The 19,969-nt window shown below is 49.6% G+C and overlaps 8 protein-coding genes across 8 annotated transcripts; 5 read left to right on the forward strand and 3 right to left on the reverse strand.

Annotated features, from left to right (window-relative positions):
- Window positions 1-472: 472 nt before the first annotated feature.
- Window positions 473-2,678, forward strand: FOBCDRAFT_259333 (uncharacterized protein). The gene is made up of 2 exons (XM_031179791.3): window positions 473-1,071; window positions 1,142-2,678. Exons 1-2 carry the CDS (start codon window positions 780-782, stop codon window positions 2,275-2,277), a joined length of 1,428 nt encoding a protein of 475 aa, XP_031045678.2. The 5' UTR covers window positions 473-779; the 3' UTR covers window positions 2,278-2,678.
- A 636-nt stretch (window positions 2,679-3,314) lies between these two features.
- Window positions 3,315-4,759, reverse strand: FOBCDRAFT_133140 (WD40-repeat-containing domain protein; the record flags this gene model as incomplete). The annotated part of the gene is made up of 2 exons (XM_031179790.2): window positions 3,315-4,427; window positions 4,535-4,759. 2 exons carry the CDS (start codon window positions 4,757-4,759, stop codon window positions 3,315-3,317), a joined length of 1,338 nt encoding a protein of 445 aa, XP_031045677.2.
- Window positions 4,760-5,626: 867 nt separating this feature from the next.
- Window positions 5,627-7,135, forward strand: FOBCDRAFT_220130 (cyclin-like protein). Its single transcript, XM_031179789.3, has 2 exons — window positions 5,627-5,896; window positions 5,959-7,135. Exons 1-2 carry the CDS (start codon window positions 5,651-5,653, stop codon window positions 6,649-6,651), a joined length of 939 nt encoding a protein of 312 aa, XP_031045676.3. The 5' UTR covers window positions 5,627-5,650; the 3' UTR covers window positions 6,652-7,135.
- A 1,216-nt stretch (window positions 7,136-8,351) lies between these two features.
- FOBCDRAFT_317957 (uncharacterized protein) lies at window positions 8,352-9,163 on the forward strand. The gene is made up of 2 exons (XM_031179788.3): window positions 8,352-8,845; window positions 8,905-9,163. The coding sequence occupies exons 1-2, from the start codon at window positions 8,727-8,729 to the stop codon at window positions 8,987-8,989; spliced, it is 204 nt and encodes a 67-aa protein (XP_031045675.2). The 5' UTR covers window positions 8,352-8,726; the 3' UTR covers window positions 8,990-9,163.
- Window positions 9,164-11,106: 1,943 nt separating this feature from the next.
- Window positions 11,107-12,709, forward strand: FOBCDRAFT_27757 (uncharacterized protein). The gene has a single exon (XM_054704141.2). The coding sequence runs from the start codon at window positions 11,360-11,362 to the stop codon at window positions 12,470-12,472; it is 1,113 nt and encodes a 370-aa protein (XP_054560116.1). The 5' UTR covers window positions 11,107-11,359; the 3' UTR covers window positions 12,473-12,709.
- Window positions 12,662-13,864, reverse strand: FOBCDRAFT_220134 (peptidase of plants and bacteria-domain-containing protein). The gene has a single exon (XM_031179784.3). It carries the CDS (start codon window positions 13,579-13,581, stop codon window positions 12,790-12,792), a length of 792 nt encoding a protein of 263 aa, XP_031045671.3. The 5' UTR covers window positions 13,582-13,864; the 3' UTR covers window positions 12,662-12,789.
- Window positions 13,865-14,400: 536 nt separating this feature from the next.
- Window positions 14,401-18,625, forward strand: FOBCDRAFT_220135 (clasp N terminal-domain-containing protein). The gene is made up of 4 exons (XM_031179783.3): window positions 14,401-14,525; window positions 14,713-15,199; window positions 15,252-16,276; window positions 16,329-18,625. Exons 2-4 carry the CDS (start codon window positions 14,732-14,734, stop codon window positions 18,235-18,237), a joined length of 3,402 nt encoding a protein of 1,133 aa, XP_031045670.2. The 5' UTR covers window positions 14,401-14,525; window positions 14,713-14,731; the 3' UTR covers window positions 18,238-18,625.
- A 22-nt stretch (window positions 18,626-18,647) lies between these two features.
- Window positions 18,648-19,968, reverse strand: FOBCDRAFT_291340 (uncharacterized protein; the record flags this gene model as incomplete). Its single annotated transcript, XM_059611784.1, has 2 exons — window positions 18,648-19,318; window positions 19,761-19,968. The coding sequence occupies 2 exons, from the start codon at window positions 19,966-19,968 to the stop codon at window positions 18,648-18,650; spliced, it is 879 nt and encodes a 292-aa protein (XP_059467062.1).
- Window position 19,969: the final 1 nt, after the last annotated feature.

The raw sequence follows: 19,969 nt of genomic DNA on the forward strand, positions 1-19,969 counted from the left end.
ACGTCAACAGAATACAAGCTTGCCCCAACTTTGTCTTGAGCTTCCCCAACTCAAAACTGACACGCATTCTGGTCGAAAGGAAGAGCTTACCTGGCCTCGTTGTCATTCATCATCTGATTCTGTATCGGCATATGCCATCGTCTTCATTTGCCTCCGCCTCCTCGCTTGAGAAGTCGATTCACACAAACCCCAGCTCTTGATGACCAAAACGGCTTCGTTTTACTTCACCAACCTTGAATTCGCCGCCACAACAAGGGTTAATTGTCAATCGGAGGTCCCACCCAGGCCCTGTATTTTTCTTTGCCCCCTCACTGAAGAAGCGCTGTTCGGTGTCTCTGTCGCCGCTGAGAAGGAGGCAGAACAGCCCGGGCAAGGCCTGAGACTAGAACCCTCCACTTGCAACCCTCCACTTGTCTCACGCCTCCCAAGCCCACTACACCCCCCTCCCCAGTCTCTACCGCTTCCTCGTCCTCATCCAATTCAATCGATTCTTTCCTGCGCCCAGCTCCGGCTCGGGTCTGTCTCTGATAGTATAAAGTCCTTTTAGAGCCCTCCGCCCCAACCAGAACTACTTCTCGACCAACCTCCTCCAGTTCCTTTCCCCTCTTATAAACCCTTCACCCTTTGTTTAGGATACTCTTCATCCTAAAAAGGTTCAGTTTTCCCTTCACTTATCCGAGTAACCATCAACTTGGTGGTTCTCTGTGTTGGGTTCCTATATCTTCGAGTCGACGACAGACACTTGCCATCGCCAACCTATAATCGACAACTCAATCGATATGGCGACAGCTACTGCTGCGGGCAAGAATGCCCAGCCATTCCCTGATGGCACCAAGGACTATGTTCCTCTCCGCGCTGGCGGTGCCAAGAAGGATACCAATAAGGTCCATATTGCCGATACTCCCATGACCTGGAGCAACTGGCCTCAGCACATCAACTGGCTCAACACCACGTTGGTTATCTTCGTTCCCTTGGCCGGCTTCATCTCCGCCTATTGGGTTCCTCTTCAGCTCAAGACTGCCCTTTGGGCTGTCTTCTACTATGTTCACACTGGTCTCGGCATCACTGCTGGTAAGTCAACACCCAATGAAGCACTGTTTCCAAAACCTGGATACCATCGATCAGTTACTTACAATACCAGGTTACCACCGACTTTGGTCTCACTCTGCCTACAAGGGCACTACCCCTCTCAAGATCTATCTCGCTGCTGTCGGTGCTGGCGCCGTTCAGGGTTCCATCCGATGGTGGTCATATGGTCATCGTGTTCACCACCGTTATACCGATACCGACAAGGACCCCTACTCCGTTCGCAAGGGTCTCATGTATTCCCACATGGGCTGGATGATCCTCAAGCAGAACCCTAAGCGACAGGGTCGTACCGATATCACCGATCTCAACGAGGACGCCGTCGTTGTCTGGCAGCACAAGAACTACATCAAGTGTGTTCTCTTCATGGCTCTCGCTTTCCCCGCTCTCGTCGCTGGTCTTGGCTGGGGTGACTGGTGGGGTGGACTCGTCTACGCTGGTATCCTCCGTGTTTGCTTCGTTCAGCAGGCCACCTTCTGTGTCAACTCTCTTGCTCACTGGCTCGGTGATCAGCCTTTCGATGATCGCAACTCGCCCCGTGACCACGTCATCACTGCTCTCGTCACCCTTGGTGAGGGTTACCACAACTTCCACCACGAGTTCCCTTCGGATTACCGCAACGCTATTGAGTGGTGGCAGTACGATCCTACCAAGTGGAGCATCTGGTGCTGGAAGCAGCTTGGTCTTGCTTATGAGCTGAAGGAGTTCCGTGCCAACGAGATTGAGAAGGGCCGTGTCCAGCAGCTCCAGAAGAAGCTTGACCAGAAGCGTGCCACACTCGACTGGGGTATTCCCCTTGAGCAGCTCCCCGTTGTTGACTGGGACGACTTCGTTGCCCAGGCCAAGGCTGGAAAGGGTCTCGTTGCCATTGCCGGTGTTATCCACGACGTTACCGACTTCATCAAGGACCACCCCGGTGGCAAGGCCCTCATCAACTCCGCCATCGGAAAGGACGCTACCGCTATCTTCAACGGTGGTGTCTATCTCCACTCCAACGCTGCCCACAACCTGCTGTCTACCATGCGTGTTGGTGTCCTCCGCGGTGGTTGCGAGGTTGAGATCTGGAAGCGTGCTCAGTTCGAGAACAAGGATATTACCTACATGAATGACTCTGCCGGTCAGCGCATCATCCGTGCTGGCTCTCAGGTCACCAAGATTGTCCAGCCCGCTGCCAGCGCCGATGCTGCTTAAGCGGTACAATCTTATCTAACGACGAGAAGAGGAGGAGGGATAATTGGTCGATGTGCAATGTGGAAGGATACGAAAATCTTCATGTCCGTAGAGACATGTCGTTGAAAGGGTGTGGGGATACAGTCAGCCACAGATCACATGTCAAAACATGGACTGTAGGCGGGCGCCACACCCATCCCTGGAGGACGAGATAAAAGCACAGCACGTTTTTAACGCGAAATCATAAATTCGACTCATGAATGGCGTTGGGGGGTTTCTTTGTGTTTTGAGACTACTTAGCTTTTGACGGCTTTGGACAATACCATAAGAGAATGGTTAAACATGAAATCAGCGAGTTGCACAACCACCACTTGGTTCTTCATCAGATAGTATGACTACTCGGAAATACAATTTTTTGAATAATCTCAAATCTCCAATCAACTATGTGAATTCTATCTTGGCTATATGTGACATTTAGTATTTAAGTGAACCTATGTAATGTGACCTAAGGTATGTAGTCTAAAGCTGCATTATGACGAATGCTGGCTATATAATACACGTATCAGAACATTTGCTAAGCCCCTGAATACTTTCATAATTTCTTTCAAATTCTTGAGGAAGTAGCTCGCTGTATGTCAGAGCTTAGGTATCTATCAGTTGTCAAATCAGTTTGCGACTGGCTTAGCGTGTTGTCCTCTACATCGTTCGTGCTGCATGACATGTATGCTTGATGCGGACTGTCCACAAGACTAGCCAGGGGCCTGGTGTTCTCTGACTTCATCCGAATGACCTCGGGGCACATCTTTTCAGATAATCCTGCCCAATGCTGGCGTGCGACCGGCGTCTTTTGCCCTTTGTGGCCACGCAATGCTGCGTCTGACAAGATCCTCACATTTCTGGACTCGACGTTGGTGGAACGGCATGTAGCGCAGACAGGGGGGCATGTTCCAAGAGATGGAAAGCTAGCGGGCTGCCTCGGCAAGGCACATCGGCTAAATATCTGTAACGTTGTTTGTCTTGACACTGCGAGCTGAGTCTAGCAGCTGTCAACGGTGACTTCATGGAGTGGCCATTCGTGCTTTCTGTACTGCCAATTCAGAGCTCTTGGCCCATGCCCCATTTGGCGTCTGACGATAACACAACAGGCGCCCATCATCACCTGTGCTGCCCAATATGTGACCGTCGTCATCGAAGCCCACACGCCACACAGGGGTACGATGGTTGTCCAACTTGGATATCTCTTGGAAACTGTGTTTAACCTGGCCCGGTTGCCCCGACCATTGACGATCATTATGAGAGCCTGACTTTGCGAGACTGGCGCTGAGTCCGGAAGTATGGTGCTGATGTTGATGGTAACTATGTGATGGTTGCAGCTGAGGCGTGGTAGCTTGTTTTTCTGTTGGTGTCGCAGTTCCGTTTGTTCTTGCTTGTGGTGTCGAGTCTCTCGTTGACATGTGTGGTGCTGACCGAAGGAGATCGGCTGCAGACCACGACTTGCCATCGTCTTCTGAGTATGGCGTCTCGATTCGGAAAACGCGCGCATAGCCATCCTGGCATGCTGTCGCAATAACATCGTAACCTCTAATATTGCCCGCAGCCCATGCGACATCCCGCACCAGACCCCGATGACCCGTTAATTCAACAGCAAGATAGAATTCTTTCTGGGTCTGTTGAACGCCAATAGAAGTCGCAACAATATCTCGCGATCGATATACTTTGACGGTGTCCATTGCAGCCACCACGAGACCTAAGGAATCCGAGGGTACGCCCGCGCGCAGAGCTGTATAACATGGTTCTGGGTTAGGGTCAAAGCGCACACGAAAGGCGAGTTCTTCTCCTCGATTTGGTTTTGGAGCGACGCTGAATTCGTCGATAGATGCATATTCTGAGAGGTTCTCGGGCTGATCGTTTTCGTAAACTGTTAAACGTCCGTCCGTCGCCAGGAGCGCAAGATATGTATGCCTCGTCTCCTCATTATGCTTCATTGAAAATGATCGGTAGGGGGCTTTGTTCGATCGTGTATCAAACGCCGGCTTTCCATTACCAGCTCGTCCAGTACAAAATCGCCGACCAGGCGCAGCAGAGGGATCCTCGGCCCATAACCGGAACCACCCTTCAATACCGAGGGAAGCGATCAAATTAGGGTAAACAGTCGCAGGGAGCCATTGAATCTGCAAAAGTGAGGGAATAACGTCAGCGCGCGTGTGCGATAGAATGGCACAGGAGGAAAGAACACTACGAGACAAGAGGGTTTATTAGTAAATGGGGGATGCGTTACCTCTATAATCTCGCCGCCATGTGCAGTCCATGTATCGCAAAGGCGCCACGTGCCATCCTTGTGACGGTTAAATACGCGGATCTTGCCATCTACTGAGCCAGTCGCGCAGCGATCGCCGTAGGTGTTGAATGCGACGGCTTGGACGAGATCTTTATGGCCGTGTTGGAGGTTGAGGTCGAAGGCTGGTGTTTCCTCGCCGGGTGATGGAGGGATTGAGGCGGTCATTGTGAAAGTGCCTGGACTATTGAAGTGGTGTATAGTGAGAAGAAGCGGCCAGTTTGTTGTGTTTTGTACTATAACCGAACTCCGATATCGTCGTTTGATGTCTTTAGGTGGTGGTGATGTGTTGTTGACTTGGAACCTGCTGAAGCTCCACAGCGGCTCAAGCTCAGCTCAGCTCGGTACGTACCGCAGCCTGTCAAAATGCAGGTTCCCCACGTGAAGTGCCTATGTCTGAGTAAGTCACCCAATCAACATGAGGCATCATGATATGATCAAGGTTGCTTTATATGATAGAATACTCTGACCAAAGGATTGCTAAATCGGCCTAGTTGTTTGCATATAGCGCTGCGATGCAATGGCTGAATATTATATGGCAAAGCTCTTCCATGCTTTACTGGTTGTTATTATCCTTCACCTAAGATGAGCCACACGCGACACAATGGTGTAGCTTTGTGCCCTTTAAGCAGGAAATCGAGTATAATTCAAACAGATTCATATGGTGAGATGGTAGAAATCTTCATTTGAAACTTGGATATCTCATCGTTCCCTATCTCAAAGCTTCTTCATGAGACTCAGAATAGTAGTCATGATGGCTTCAGATCCTCATATTCAGCTCTTCTACAGACAGCAGACTGACTCTCTATTGGAGGAGAAAGCAACAGACTTATATGCAGTCGTTGAAACTCTGTCTTAATCACCAGCAAAGCTCTTCAACATAAACTCAAAAAGATGAATTATGGAGGTTATCATGAGTGGTAAATGCAGGGATCTTTGGCTGTTCCACAACGTAAGAGGCCCGCTGATTTGTTCAACCAAGTCCCCACAAGCAAGTTAGAGCTTCTCAGCCTTGCTAAACTTCAACCCTTCCATCATCAACACCATCGCGTTTGTCTTATGATATCTGATATACCCAACATGGCGCATCTTTTAAACCCCCTTGCGACAACATCTCAGATCTACCACAAATCTTCATTCTCATCTTTGCCCAAGGATCTCCAAGATACAATCTTTATCACTTCACAATGCCTGACACAAGCTGCTGGTCAGCTCCTAGAGCTTCCTCAGTCCGTCACTGCGCAGGCAAACGTCATTCTGGCGCGGTATTGGCTTGTCGACTCTCCAATGGCCAATGAGTTCAGTGTAAGAGTAAACCCCGAATAAATGTCTCAATTCTACCCGATCATACTGACCCGTGCTCATAGGACACATCTGCTGCTGCTCTCTATCTAGTCGCGAAGATGGGACCTCAACCCCGGTCATCGCGCGACATATCAAATGTTTATGCCTACCTCTTATCAGAGAGCTCATTGTTCTTACGGACCCCAGAAAGTCCAAAGAATGACCCCAGGTCGTACTATGTACCTGAAGCAGACTACCATGCCTTCCAGACTCGCATCCTTGCCATTGAGGCTCGCATTCTTTACACCCTCTCTTTCGACACACATGTCTCGCTACCTCATCCACTTGCAGTTACTTACCTTCAGACGCTCGATTTTCTTGCGCAGCCTAAATCTATCATCTCTCTACGCACAATTCAGTATCTGAATGCAGCTCTTCTCTCACCTCAGATGCTGTATCTTACTCACCAGCCCCATGCGCTAGCTACAGCTGCTATATACAACGCGGCTCGTGATGTTGGTGCGAAGATGCCAGAGTGTGAATGGTGGGAGGTTTTCGATGTCGATCGAGAAGAGCTCGGGTTCCTTGTTGTCGGAATGCGAAGCGTGGAAAACTACCTTCGCAAGATCAAAGACGATATGCCGGATCTAAGCGTGGGTATGCCTACACGAAAGTCGATAGATATCGAGCTGCAAAGGAGGGGCGTGGGAGGTGGGAATGATAATGCCGAGGTTGATGAAGAGCAACAACTCATGGATATGATGGACAGCAGATGATCGCGTGCCTTGGTCTTTTTGACTCTGTGCTCGGTATCGAAATCGGTCCTGATGCAGCAACCTGGAAGCAGGCGCCACTGTTTCCCGTGTCGCATGTCAGACAAGACACGGCCAATGAGCTGGTGCATGCAGTTGTGGTTCTGCATATTCCAGGTCGATTTTTGAGAGCATCAGGCCATTATCGCGAGTCTCACTGGCTACAGTCAGCCCGGCTGAACGGAAATGACAACTGAGGTTCAAGTCAATGAGTTAATTGCTACGGTGTGGCATATCAAGAGCTGAAGGTGGTATTCAATAAGCCATTTCCAAAAGTCTAGAACCAGCCACGAGGGATCAACGAGAGAAGACGAAATAATGCAGGAAGAAAAAGATATGCGGGCGACAACAATATACCAGGCATGTGTATGCGTGACACTTTGCCAGCCGGGTTTCTGGCAATTGCGTCTAGAATACCAGCTCTATCAAGTCAACGTACATCCAAAGTGATACTTGGCATCGTTTTCTTACATCGTCGTGACCCAATTCATGGTTCTAGAATTCATATACAACATACGCTATTACGTTTCACCCCGCGATGCACAATCTCAAGCGGCAGAGGCGGTTACCCTCAGACGCACATAGTTAAAATCAGCCGCCAATTCACCCATGAAACCTGCCAGAACTCCATCAAGCAAGCTTTTGCCGTGTTGTTAGTGACATGCGGTGAGGACAAACTTGACTGTGGGCCTCTTGTACCCCAATCAGCCTCGAGGGCATCGTGGAGTTGAGTGCGGGGGATTTGAAGAACTAGCGCTGCCCTCCACGACTGGCGTTGTTGGGAACTACTCTCAACGTCACAACAAAGTATCATGAAACTTGGGAATGATGTAAGTCGTAACCGCGTACCGGTAACGAGGCGTTCAGAGACTGGGGTACAGGATCCATTGTAGCCTTGAATACTTGATCTTCAGTCAAGTGACAACTATCGTGTACAGTATACGTAACTGTATATACTAACTGATTAGCAAACGCCGTCTTTTTTGTAATTCTATCTTTGCCTTGTTGCAAAAGATATGAGATATATTATCTTGGCAGAGCCTCTTGTTCAACCCGTCCTACCAACGGTAAAGCCGATATCAGGAATAGCCTCCAGTTTAGACAAATCGATCTGACATAGCGCCGCAAAAACCTTATCTTTCCGCGTACAAAAAGCATAAAAAAAAGGCTAGAAAATTCTCATGATAGCCAACTACCTATTCGGGGACAAGTCGTCAAGAGCGCAGTAAAAGTAAATCAGGGGGAGGCCCGGTTAGCACGGAGTGCGAGGATATCCGTTGCCGTAAAGCAAAGCGCCCAATTGAAGCGCGAGTAAATTATCCCATTGGAGCGAGCTCCGATCGACAAGGTCATCCCGCGGCTTTTTTTCTGAAATCTTGGGGTGAGGCGAGAAATCGGAGTCGTTGATTGGTTCGATGGACAGGATAGGAAACCCTAGAAATCTGCAGTTGGGTTTTCTAGAAGGGCGTCTCTCTTTTTCCCGTCTTAGCCGGTCACTGGAAATTATTGTGGTTCTTTTATGGGATTTGAAGACGGGAATAGTTGCAGGATCAGATTACGTGACTAGAGATGAGTAAAAAAGAGCCGGTCTCGGTGCAAGACATGGAAGTGGCAATAACTTCAGAATCATCAACTGCTACTGTTACACGGTCCTTGGAGACCCCCATTCTCTGGAGCATGCACGGAGAAGACGGAAACAGGGGTGCGCTAGTTAGTTATCGTCAGAAGTTGGTGTGTGCACCCTCTAGTTGGCTTCACATCGTGGGGCAAAGCTGAGGGTGTTGTTGTTTGGTCCTGGTCCTGGGAAGTACTGTAAGAAAGAAAATGGCTCACTCTGTTTAGTTTCGTGGAGCATCAGCATCAACGGGTAAGGCACATCGTGGAGATGACGAGATACGTATCTTCAATCGCGAAAGGTATATTTAGGGCACCTCGGCCTCTTTCTCTGAACCTACCCTTACTCTCCTCTATCTCACTTTTCCACTGTCCATCTCCTTCACTTACACACAAACAAAACCAAAACCACCACCATAATCACAATGTCTGACTCCGTCACTCCCCAGACCCCTTCCCACTTCGGTGAGAACAAGGGCATCAAGTTCACCTTCAAGACTGGCAATGCCCGTTACCAATGTGTCCTTCAGGACCGCGCTCACTAGTATGTTATTCCCTCTTGCTTTGACTTCAGCCTCAAGCAAAGTACTAACCATCCCTCAGCGAGCGCACCAAGGCTTCTCGCCAGAACTCTACCGACTCTGTCTCCTCAAACGAGTCTACCAAGACTGAGAAGTCTTCCCACTAGAATGTGTATGGGATAATGGCGCCTCGATATACCTCAAAACATAAAGAGGATCAACGGTGACCAGAACGAACAATCAAAATGGGGGAGTTTATTATACCACAATCATCTGGCATTAGCGACGGTTATACAGGGACATTTGGCGTCTCCATGAATCAAACAATCTTTTTACTGTTACTCTACTATTCAATGTGCATCGCTGAAGGTGAACGTGAAGGTCATGAACGTATAGCTTGGTCGCATCTCCATACCAAGACATGGAACATTCTCATCTCTGGGCAGCCAGGCATTTCACCCAGTGAGAGCAATCAAATGACAAACAGACATTTAAATTGTCAGGTTCATCTGCAAGATCCCGAATGCCAAGGTTTTTCCAAGTCGCACTCGGTCACTGCAAAAAGAAACGGGGACCCGACCCCGTATCTCGCTCGGTGTCTCGCCTTTTCACCTGGATGGATCAAAACTACTCCACCGTCTCAGGATCGATCCTCTTTTGCCTCTGGGATCAGGAGCAATAGACCGAATCAGTGAGTTGTGCTTATCCACAGCGGATTTCGGACAAGACGCGGCTCTAGTGATGATGAGTCGGAGGTCGGTGGCTTTGGGTTCCGGCGGCTGAAGGCGATCGAGGTCGGTCGGAAGCCCGTGAGGTGCGACGTCCGTCAGATTGGATCGGAAGACTCGGCCGGGCCCTCAGCTTCAACAGAGACCAAGCATTTGAACCGGTAGCTTCGGATATATAAACTATTGTCTCATCTCACTTACCTACATAGTTAGAGCTATTTCTCCCTTAGCCATTATAATGGCGTGCACATTTTTGGCTCAATGAAGGATTGAGGGGAAAGCCAGAGTCGTACGCCATGTACGACAAGATCCCGCCAGGCGTCGTCATATCGTACCTGGCTAACAGACCGAAACCGATGAACCATGCTCGGCTCTGTTAACGGAGCCAGGCTGACTCGAGCAACAGGCAATAAGTCCCGACAATCGGTGCCGCGCAAGCAAATTACCACGAGTCCATATAAGAGACGGACAATCTCACGTACTCGTAATAGGCTTGTCTTACTATACTTTGCATCCAGCACTAACCACGAATACAATGACGTTTCAAAGGCAGCAGAGTTTCAGGGGCTTGTTCTTTGACGCTTATCGCGAACTGACTTTGGTGTGTCAACAGTAGAACAGAATAGGCAAGATTTCTCGAAATGTCTAGTCTTCTCTTCTTCCATTTGAGTGCAGCCAAGCCAAGCGCGTGATGGTAGGTCGCTTGTTAGTCGGTGCTGTAATGCATATCACCCATCACATCGCATCACGTCACGCGCCATCCGCAAGCGTCGATTGAGCAATTGATGTTGATTCTGATCTGACCAGATAAAGAAGAGTTGATGATATATACAGATGTAATCAGAAGAAAGAATTGTTAGCTGAAACAATTGTATTGTTATACTTTGGTGTTACTTGGCTATCAAAGTCTAAGAATCATAAGCACAGCCCACTTCTTCCACTTCTCAGCTGGACAGAATGTGCGAGTAAGTCCGAATCTGAGTCGTAGTCGTAGTCACCGTCGCTGTCACAATTGATTGATACTGAACTTAATAGGTTTGTTTAAATGCTCCCTATCCCGCCTCTTACGCCGACTTCTCTTCTACCCCTTCTACTTGTTCTTCTGAGCCTACCCCAAGCTCCTTTCTTTGTATTCCACTGTCACTCTCACTCGTTGTTTGTGTAGCTGCTGGATCTGCAATCTACTAACTTACGTACGACGTGCTCGACTATTTCTGTCGCTTTTTGAGAGAGGATGCCTCATCCTCTGGTGGCTACAGGTATGTAAATCAATCAATTCACAGCGCCACACTCCATGATCCCCATGATTTGTCCACCAATTTCGCTTCCATTGATTATCATCTCTGTATTCATCATCTTTACTGCTCATTCAGGCCAAGCCCATGGATGTTGATTACCCCGCGTCCAGGCTTGCGAATCATAGTGCACGTCTCGCATGTGTCTGCCTGAGCTGAGGCCAAAAGAGTGTCGCCTGAGCCACAGCCAGTTCTAGTCCCCGAGGCTGCCTGTGGCAAATACAGATGCCAGAAGCAGCACGAGGCCTACGCAAGCTCAAACTTCCCCTTGATTTGCCTCCAACTTCCTCCAATTTATTCGTTGTTTCTGCTTTTTACTTTATCACTCGAGTTTCTGGAAAGCTCTCTTTTGCATTTTGTGTTTTGTGTCTCGTGAAAAGAGGGGATTTGTTGTCTTCTTTCTGTTTGCTCGCTTGACAGCTCCCACTCCACTCCACTTAACATCACATCACATCCATTCACACACCTCTCTTTCTCTCCTACATCTGCAGTCTCTCTGCAGACTTGAGAAACAATGCCTAACCATGTTGTCCTGGCGTCAGGTGCCGTAGTCGCCGTTTCGGTCGCTATCGCCACCACTATTGCCATTCTCGAGTCGCCAGAAGTGCGACGATACGCCGACGATGTTCGCCGGAGGATAGCTTTCGCCCTCCACTCTATGGGCGAAGGCATCGAACCTCCCCACCGTGAGCCCAGGTTTAATAGACCTGAGGATGCCGATGGCTTCTTTGAGTCCCGCCGTGGTGCTGGTGCCGAAGCTGGTGTTGACGCTGATGAAGAAACTCGCCGACGACAACGTGAGGAGCTGCTTTATTGGAACTCGGTCATGTTAGAGAAGCAAGAGAAGGAACAAAAGGGCAAGGAAAGTGACGAGAAAAACCCTGCGACCATGGATTCGTCACGACGAGGCTCTTCATTTGATGACTTCCTTCGTCAGGATGAGGGTGCTGAACGAGGCGCTTATGTCTTTAACACTGGAGCTGATACCCGCGCAATGGATGACGGTCTGCGACGTCGTGGCGACGGTTCTCGCGGCTTCTCTTCTCTCTACACCAACCCTTTTGCCGACGAACACAACATTGATCAAGACGAACTGAACGACGATATTGAGCAAAGCCGCCATCTTTCTCCCGCCCAAGACGAAATTTCCGACATCTACAGCGCCACTACCCAGGACCGAGATGAGAAGCCCGCTGCTCTCATCGACACTGACCCCACCCCCGCCCTTTCTGAGACAGCTTCTTCCGCCACCCTTGAGCGTGAAATCGGTGTCGACGAGTACATGACCGCCGGACAAGAGGACCGCGACGAAGCTTATTCCTCAATTCAGGCCTGGGCGCAAAACACCAGCCCCGAGTTTTACTCTCCTCTTCCCGTTACCCCTAGCGCCCCCATGTCCGAGCCTGAAATCATCAGCGACGATGGCATGGCGACACCCACCGACTCTGTATCTCTCGTCGGTTCCGGAGATGATATTGCTAACGATGCGCAATCGTCTCGCGAGGGTGAGACTGGTCGCTACTTCGATGTCATGAGCGAGAGCTCTGGCATGGCTACACCCGCTAGCTGGTCTGAGGTCGGCAGCGTCATCAGCGAGAGCGACGCCCACATTCCTGTGCACCAATAAACTCTGTCGTGTGGGAGTTGTAAAATTACCAAGTCGGAATATAGGTAGGAAAGCCAGTGTAGGAGCAAGATTTTGTTTTGAGAGTTATATAACAGACGTATACAGACGTTTAGGGTCTGAATTCTTGGGTTTTCTTTTTGTCTGGAGTTGGAGTTCAGGTTGCGGTAGCAAACTTATATCCTTAGCACCTGGCTAATCTCGTTTCTTTAACAAAATCTATCGACTTATCTAACTCTGCTTGCTATCGTAGGTGAACGCCTTATATGCATCCGTGAATCATTGTCGACGCCTATATTCAATGTGTATCTGTATATATACTACGACTCAAGCTTCTCTTTGTAATCGCCCCAAAGTTGCTCAACCGGCCGCCCAACCAGTTCGGTCCAGAACGGCTTCTCTTCATATCTCTGAATCCGTAACTTCTCATTCAGGCGGCGAATAGTTCCCTTTCCAAACCGCTCCTCCAAGTAGTCCAGGAAATAGGCCGTTTGCTGATAGCCAGCGTCCCACTTTCCATTGCTGTCGCGTTTCCAGTGAGGAGGACTGAGAAGGCAGTGAAGTCGCACCCAGTCTGCGATGCCTTCAATCAGACCGCCTGGACAAGTTCCATGGCCGTTGTACTGAAGGCAGTGAACGAGCTCATGAGTGAGCACACCGTTGATTTCTTCTGTACGACGAGATATGGGGTGGATGTTGGCAATATACTCGACTGAGAAGTGAATCTCCTTATGGTCGCTGTCCAGGTCAGAGCCAGTCGTGTAAGCTACACCTGACATGCTACGCAGGATCACCGTCACAGATCGTGTCGTCGGAATTGTTGTGGTAGGACACGTGGGCGATTCGTACAGAAGCGCCAGTACATGCTGGGCCGCCTTGGCGAGGCATTCCGCGGCATTGACAGAGCTAAGAAAGACCGCAGCCCCGGGGTGAGAGAGGTCGCGACACTCAAGGCGTAGCTTAGGGACCTTGAACTTGCCGGCGCCGGGAATATCGGGGCCATTCCGTGGGCCGGAGGGAGTGGGTACTTGGATCGCCGGTGTCATGATCGGGGCCGGGGAGAAGATTGAGGCGGGGGTTGGAATGGGAGTGACTGGGGGAAGATGAGGCATATATAAGTGCGTGAAGGTGAATCAGGGAGAGGGTTTAAGACGGGCGAACCACGATTTTGATGTTAGGGGTTGGAGTTTGGCGAGATGTTCAAGTTAGATGAGGATGGAATGTAACGGAGGGGTTAGATTAGGTTAGAAATGGAGGCTTGCTGAGTGAAGATGAAAACGGCAACTTTATTGATCATAAAAACAATCAAATAATCGAGCCTGTGAGAAGAGGACGAGAACGGCTCATGCGTATTACTGAGATATCATGGGCAAGGTAAAACAATCAATGGTGAGGCTGTATCATGATTGCGACGACCCCTCAGTAGAATTGAACAGGGGTATTAAATTAGTGGCTAAAGCTCTGGAAGGCCCCGCGAAGCTCTGTGCAACACAGTGGAGTAACTTTCTAGGCAGTTGCAGCAAAGCTTGGCGGGACATCTTTCACATTCTTCGCCGGGGCAACTGCGGCAACCTTGTTCGGGCAGATTGTTTTTCTTCGCACCTGCTGCGCCCGACATTGACATTGACACCCAACCATTTATGATAACAGCGAAACCATAAGAAATAGATAGTTCTAAGTAGGAAAATATATTGCACTTAAGAAAAGCTGTAACTGGAAGCATATTGGGTATCACTCTCTATATAGAGGACGCTTCAGGTGTCAATGGTCCTATTCGAATACAGTGTTTGGGATTCATTTCAGGACTCGGCGGCAGATAACAGCAATCATCTGCAGGTGAGCCAGCTCTGTCAGCTCGTGCTATTGGCTACAGTACCTACCTACCTACACAAATTGGATACCCATCTTCATCCTTAGTGCCACAACCATAACATCAACATAACAAACAACAACAACTAAAAAAGAGCTCTCTCACGCTCTCAATGCGCACTCTCAACTAAAGCGATTCTTCTTGTTTCGCTCTGTCGCCTACGGACTGTCTCGCAATTAGTCACAGGTATGTGTATTTGCGCTTCCGACCCCCCTTGTTTAATTTCCGGACAACACCATGGCCAGCGCATCACCATGATACCCTTCAGAAGAGGGGAGAGCTACTTTATCCCACTTCGCGTGGCCTGCGCGTCTCACTCAACCCCTCATTGAATCTTCATCTTGATCGCGACTAATAGCGTTTTGTTTTACAGATTCGTCATAGATACACTCATGGCCGACACAAAACTCACCGACCAGCAGGTCTCTGACCTGAACACCATCCTGCGCGGCGACGGAAGTCTTGACTCGAAGGTCCAATATGTCACAATCATCAAATCGGGCATTAAACAACACAATGTCCCCGAATCTAGTGTCTCTCAGCTTTTCGATGGCTTGCGCGCAGCTACTACCTCGCAGCATGCCGCTCTGGTAAACGCTGGTTTCACTGCCCTGAATCATCTCCTCACGCGCCTCTCTCGACAAGATCCCAAGCTCTTATCTAAAGAAGCCGCGCGAACTTTGCCAATTGTCGTCGAAAAGCTCGGCGACCACAAAGACAAGTTCCGTTCTCTTGCTTCGCACTCACTCGTTACTCTATATGCCGTTGCGCCGGCAGATGTCGAACGTTTTGTTCGAAACTCAGCTATGAACGGAAAGAATCCTAGAGCAAAGGAAACCTCCATGAGTTGGCTACTACAGGTAAGTACAACCACACCTGCTGCGCTCAATCGGGTGTGCTAACGGAGTACAGATGCACAAAGAGAACGGCCTGCCATTCCGAGGTTACGTCCCTGTACTCATGGAACTTCTCGAGGACGCCGATGGCATGGTACGAGATGCGGCCAAAAACACAGTCATTGAACTTTTCCGATCTGCGCCAAATGCTGCCAAATCCGATCTTAAGCGACAACTCAAGAACTTCAAAGTACGACCTGCAATTGAGCAAGCTATCGTCAAGGAGCTCGCCCCGACGTCTGGTCGCCCCGAGACTCCCGCCGCCGAAGCCACCGCCCCAGCACCTCGTCCAGCTCTTTCGGCCAGTACTTCATCAGTAGCAGCAGCCGAGCGTCCTATCACTCCTGGAATCGAGACTAAGCCAGAAACTCTCGAGCCACTGTACGTCAACACAAACCGCGAGCTGGACGACGTTTTTAAGGACATGGCGTGGTTTTTCGAGGGTAAAGAGTCGGAACAGAATTGGCTGAAGCGAGAAAATTCCGTCAATAAACTGCGGCGACTCAACGTGGGCAATGTTCCGTCTGACTTCCCAGATACCTTCCTTGTTGGGGTTAAGAGCATGTTGGATGGTATCATCAAGGCGATTACCTCTCTGAGAACCAGTCTCTGCAAAGAGGGTTGTGCTCTTATCCAGGAGATGGCTAATACGTTTGGTCCTGCAATGGACCCCATGGTTGAACTGCTGATGCAATGCTTTGTCAAGCTCGCTGCAGGAACCAAGAAAATCAGCTCTCAGCTTGCCAACGTGACGGTTGATACGATTCTGAGCAAGGTTTCGTACACTCCACGCTTGATGCAGCACATCTGGATGGCTTGCCAGGACAAGAACGTTGCACCGAGAACTTATGCTACAGGGTGGCTCAAGACCATTCTAAAGAAAGAGGCCCAGCACAAGCATCATATCGAGCATACTGGTGGTGTGGATTTAATCGAGAAGTGCATCAAGAAGGGCCTGACTGATGCTAACCCTGCTGTAAGAGAGAAAATGCGATCAACGTATTGGGCCTTCTGGGGAATCTGGCCTGCAAAAGCAGATGCGTAAGTTGACTTTGCTCCCGTTTCTGTCATATTTATGGCTAACACGAATTAGCATCATGGCCGATCTGGACGGCACTGCCCAGAAGCTCTTGAACAAGGACCCTAGCAACCCTCATTCGCCTAAGAAGGGAGAGATGGCTGCACGACCTGGATTGGGATTATCCAAGAGCACAATGGGCACAAGCAAGCCAAGTATTCGAGAGGCTATGATGGCTCAAAGAAAGGCAAACGCAGCAAAGAACCTCCCAGCTCGACCAGGCTCAGCTATGGCTCATCTTTCGCCCGTGAAAACAACCACTTCCAGCACAGCAACTGCAGCAAGCAAACCATCAGGAACCCGAACTCGTCCAGAAACTGGCGGCATGTCAGGTGCTCCGATGCGGCCAGCAAGGAGGCGGCCGGAAATGGCAGCGCGTCCTGCGACGGCGGGCCCCTACTCCGTGCGTGACATGGATGCTGGGAGTCCTGAAAGTATCAGGTCCAAGACACCCAAACCCCGAGAGACCACACCTAAGAGAACTGTTCCTCGACCACGACCTGGACATGCTTCACATGCTAGTGAATCCAGTCTTGCGTCACCTACGTCCGTGAGGTCAGGCACCAAGCCCGCGGCTTCACCTCGCACAAGTCCTACAAAGTTGAAGCAATCACAATCTGCCATGTTGCCTATGAGCAGCCCCTCTAGAGCAAATGAGGACTTTACTCTTGTTGTTCCAAATATGGCTAATTTGAGGGCCATGCAGAAGCCTGCACCAGAGCCTCATCAGAGGGCTCCTCAGGCTAACCAAGAGATTCCCTCAGAATTAACCACTCCTGTGCTTGAGGATTCACCACATATTGTCCCAGAAGCTATTAAAGAGGCTGCGCCAGTCTCAGAGCCAGACACGGCCCCTGAACCAGCGGCTGAAGCCGAGACCCAGTCCGCCGATCAACCTATGGAGGAGGTTGCTGAACCTCCCGTGGCCGTCTCGGAGCCTGTGGTTGAGCCTACACCGCAGCCGTCGGAAACCATGCAGGCCGAACCTGTTTCAGGAGCGCCTGGTTCGACACTGCAAGTGTATGAAGACCCGTTCACTGATGAGCAGCCTTCTCCAAAGCCGACCTTTAACGTTCCTGTGCTGGAAGACAAACCCGTCAACGCTGATGCGGCCAACCTGCCCAATGCCCGTGCTCAATCCCCCGTGACGCAAGACGTAGAATCCTCTGAGAGAACAAAGCAGAGCTCACGACTGCTTGAAAGCGGTATCACCAGAGTCAAGGCAAAGACTCTTGACGTTCATGGATTCAGAAAGTTGCAGTCTCTTTTGCGTGATACCAAGGGCATCTTCACTGATGATAAGTTTGAGGCTCTGTTGATTGGACTCTTCCAATACCTGGAGGATCCTCTGTCCGGAGTAAGCACCGAAAAGGCTCAGGATATCAAAGCCCAAATCCTTGCTACAATCAGGCTACTCCTCCGAAAGGAACGTGACAACTTCCAGCCTCATGTGTCCAGGGGTCTCGAATCACTCCTTGAGACACGCAGTGCTTATGATATCCGTGCTCATATTGTCAGTGGCGTTGAGGTCTTGGCTGATGAACTCGTCACCATTGGTGATGGCTCTGAGATTGTTGTTGTCCTAACAAATCGTCTTCAAAACGTTGACAGCTCTACTCCTGAGGGAAGCCGTATGCTCAGCACCGGAATGCACGTGTTGCGAAGCCTGCTTGACAAGAGACCCAACTTCGTCCCTACTGATACTGAACTTGGTCAGCTGGCCAGTCTTGCCGGTCGATGCCTTGTTTCTACAGACTCTGGTGTTCGTATGGACGCCGTTCAGCTTTGCGTTGCTCTTCACTCAAGGGTAGGTGAGCAGGTCTTCTGGAATGCCCTGAAGGATGTTCAGGATGACCCCAAGAGCTTGATTACCTACTACATTGTCAAGAGACAGCGGGAGCAGACTCCTACAATTGCAGCCTGAAGGGAACACGGTGACTAGGCTTTCATCTGCTGGAGTTCAGGGGACATTTCATAGGTCAGGCGTTGGATGCCGGAATCTCATTAGGGGCGGATGGTATGGCATATTGGTACGGAATGGCGATGTCAAAAGCAGGGGCGAGTCATAAAAGGTGTCAAGTTTCACTTCCATGATGCACTGGCGGCAGAATCGACGTGTTTGGTTTCACATTCTTGAGTTATGGCTATTGAATGGTCGAGTTGCTATGGTTTTAATGCCCTGGGTTGCTTGTCGGTTTGTACATTTAGCTATTTGTAATTACTTGCACATTTTATACACGAGACATTGGCCATTGCTTATTTAAGGTAGTACAACTTCAACGAGGTATATAGATAGATACATGTATTGGACTAGAAATGATGAAACATCTGAACTCAAGCCGGTGATGTATAAACTCCAGCAAGAGAGCGCCTCAAGCTAAAGAAGGACTCGAACACAAAATAAAGTCTGGCACCCATGTGGACAAACAAGGCGAGCCAGAATGCGATGTATGTCACTGGCCACGCTGTTCCTTCAGTTCTTACAGCTGTAGCAAATACTGCCATGATAAAGTACAACGCCAACGCGCCCGCAATATAGAGACAACTTATCTTCCACATCAAATGCTCGTTAGAGTTGGGGAAAGTCCAGTTCCATGCTGACAGATGAACACCTCTATAGATGCCAGAGAGAAGCAGCGCAAGGCCAGCGAGCCACGGGAACTGTTGGAAGAAGCCCAAAAGACCAAAGACGCCTTCACTCTCTGTGAATACATTGAAGTTGATATCAAGGTTTCGTTTCCCTTCGCTGAAAGGCATGGTTCTGTGCGTAGGGTCGAGAACTGGTTTGAACTCTGGTAGTTGAGCGACGAAGAGATCTTGGCCAGCTTGAGGCCCAGCATCATCTTGGGGACTTATCGTCTCAAAATACCAAGCGATATGATTCACCTTGACAGAACTCGCTGTTTTGCAAAAAGCCTCGCGGTTGTGGAAGGGATAGGTTGACAAGATGGCATCCCAGCGATGGAGGGACTGTTCTGATAGTACAAGAGGTATATGTGCAAACTCTGGGTGATATAAGAAGCCAGATGGTAGAATATCTCTAGGCTACAGCTCCAGCCCTGGCTCTGGCTTTACCCAAGGCCCTGATCGTGGATTCCCCAAGTATCGGGCAGTCTTTCATGCGCTGGAGGTCTTGCAAAGTTTCGCATTCAAGACCAACCTATCCACTCTCGAGAGGATGACCCAGGAGTTTCTTCAGGAAGCTTCATCTCTTATACCCTCGAAACATCATGAAAGTATGTTCTGCAAGGTTTTGGTGTGGCTCAGTCTGGCTGTATCAAGCTGCCCTTCCTTGTAGGAGGCGGCTAATCTGGATGTGTTTGAGGGGGAACATATTGTGATAGAATGGACGTTGCACAAGAAGAGCTATCCCTCTCTTGAAGTCTCCTGGGTTTATAACTTCTGGATCCGTAGGAGTAGTTTCCTATAAAGAACGGAGTTTGGAACTCAAGTTCCAGGCCTGTTGTAACTGATCTGCTGCCATATACAGAGCGATTTCGGGTGCAAATAGAGTCATCGTAGCCCATTTCAGCTTGTAAAGAAATACATCATACCATGCCGCCTTGACAGGAACATCGAGATGAAGAGCCGCATCGACACACACAGTGATATACTTGCTTCCCCTCTTCTCCTGCAGTTGATTCATGTATGACATC

The sequence above is a fragment of the Fusarium oxysporum genome, chromosome IV (genome assembly GCF_013085055.1).
Source record: "Fusarium oxysporum Fo47 chromosome IV, complete sequence".
In the NCBI taxonomy this organism is placed as follows: Eukaryota; Fungi; Ascomycota; class Sordariomycetes; order Hypocreales; family Nectriaceae; genus Fusarium; species Fusarium oxysporum.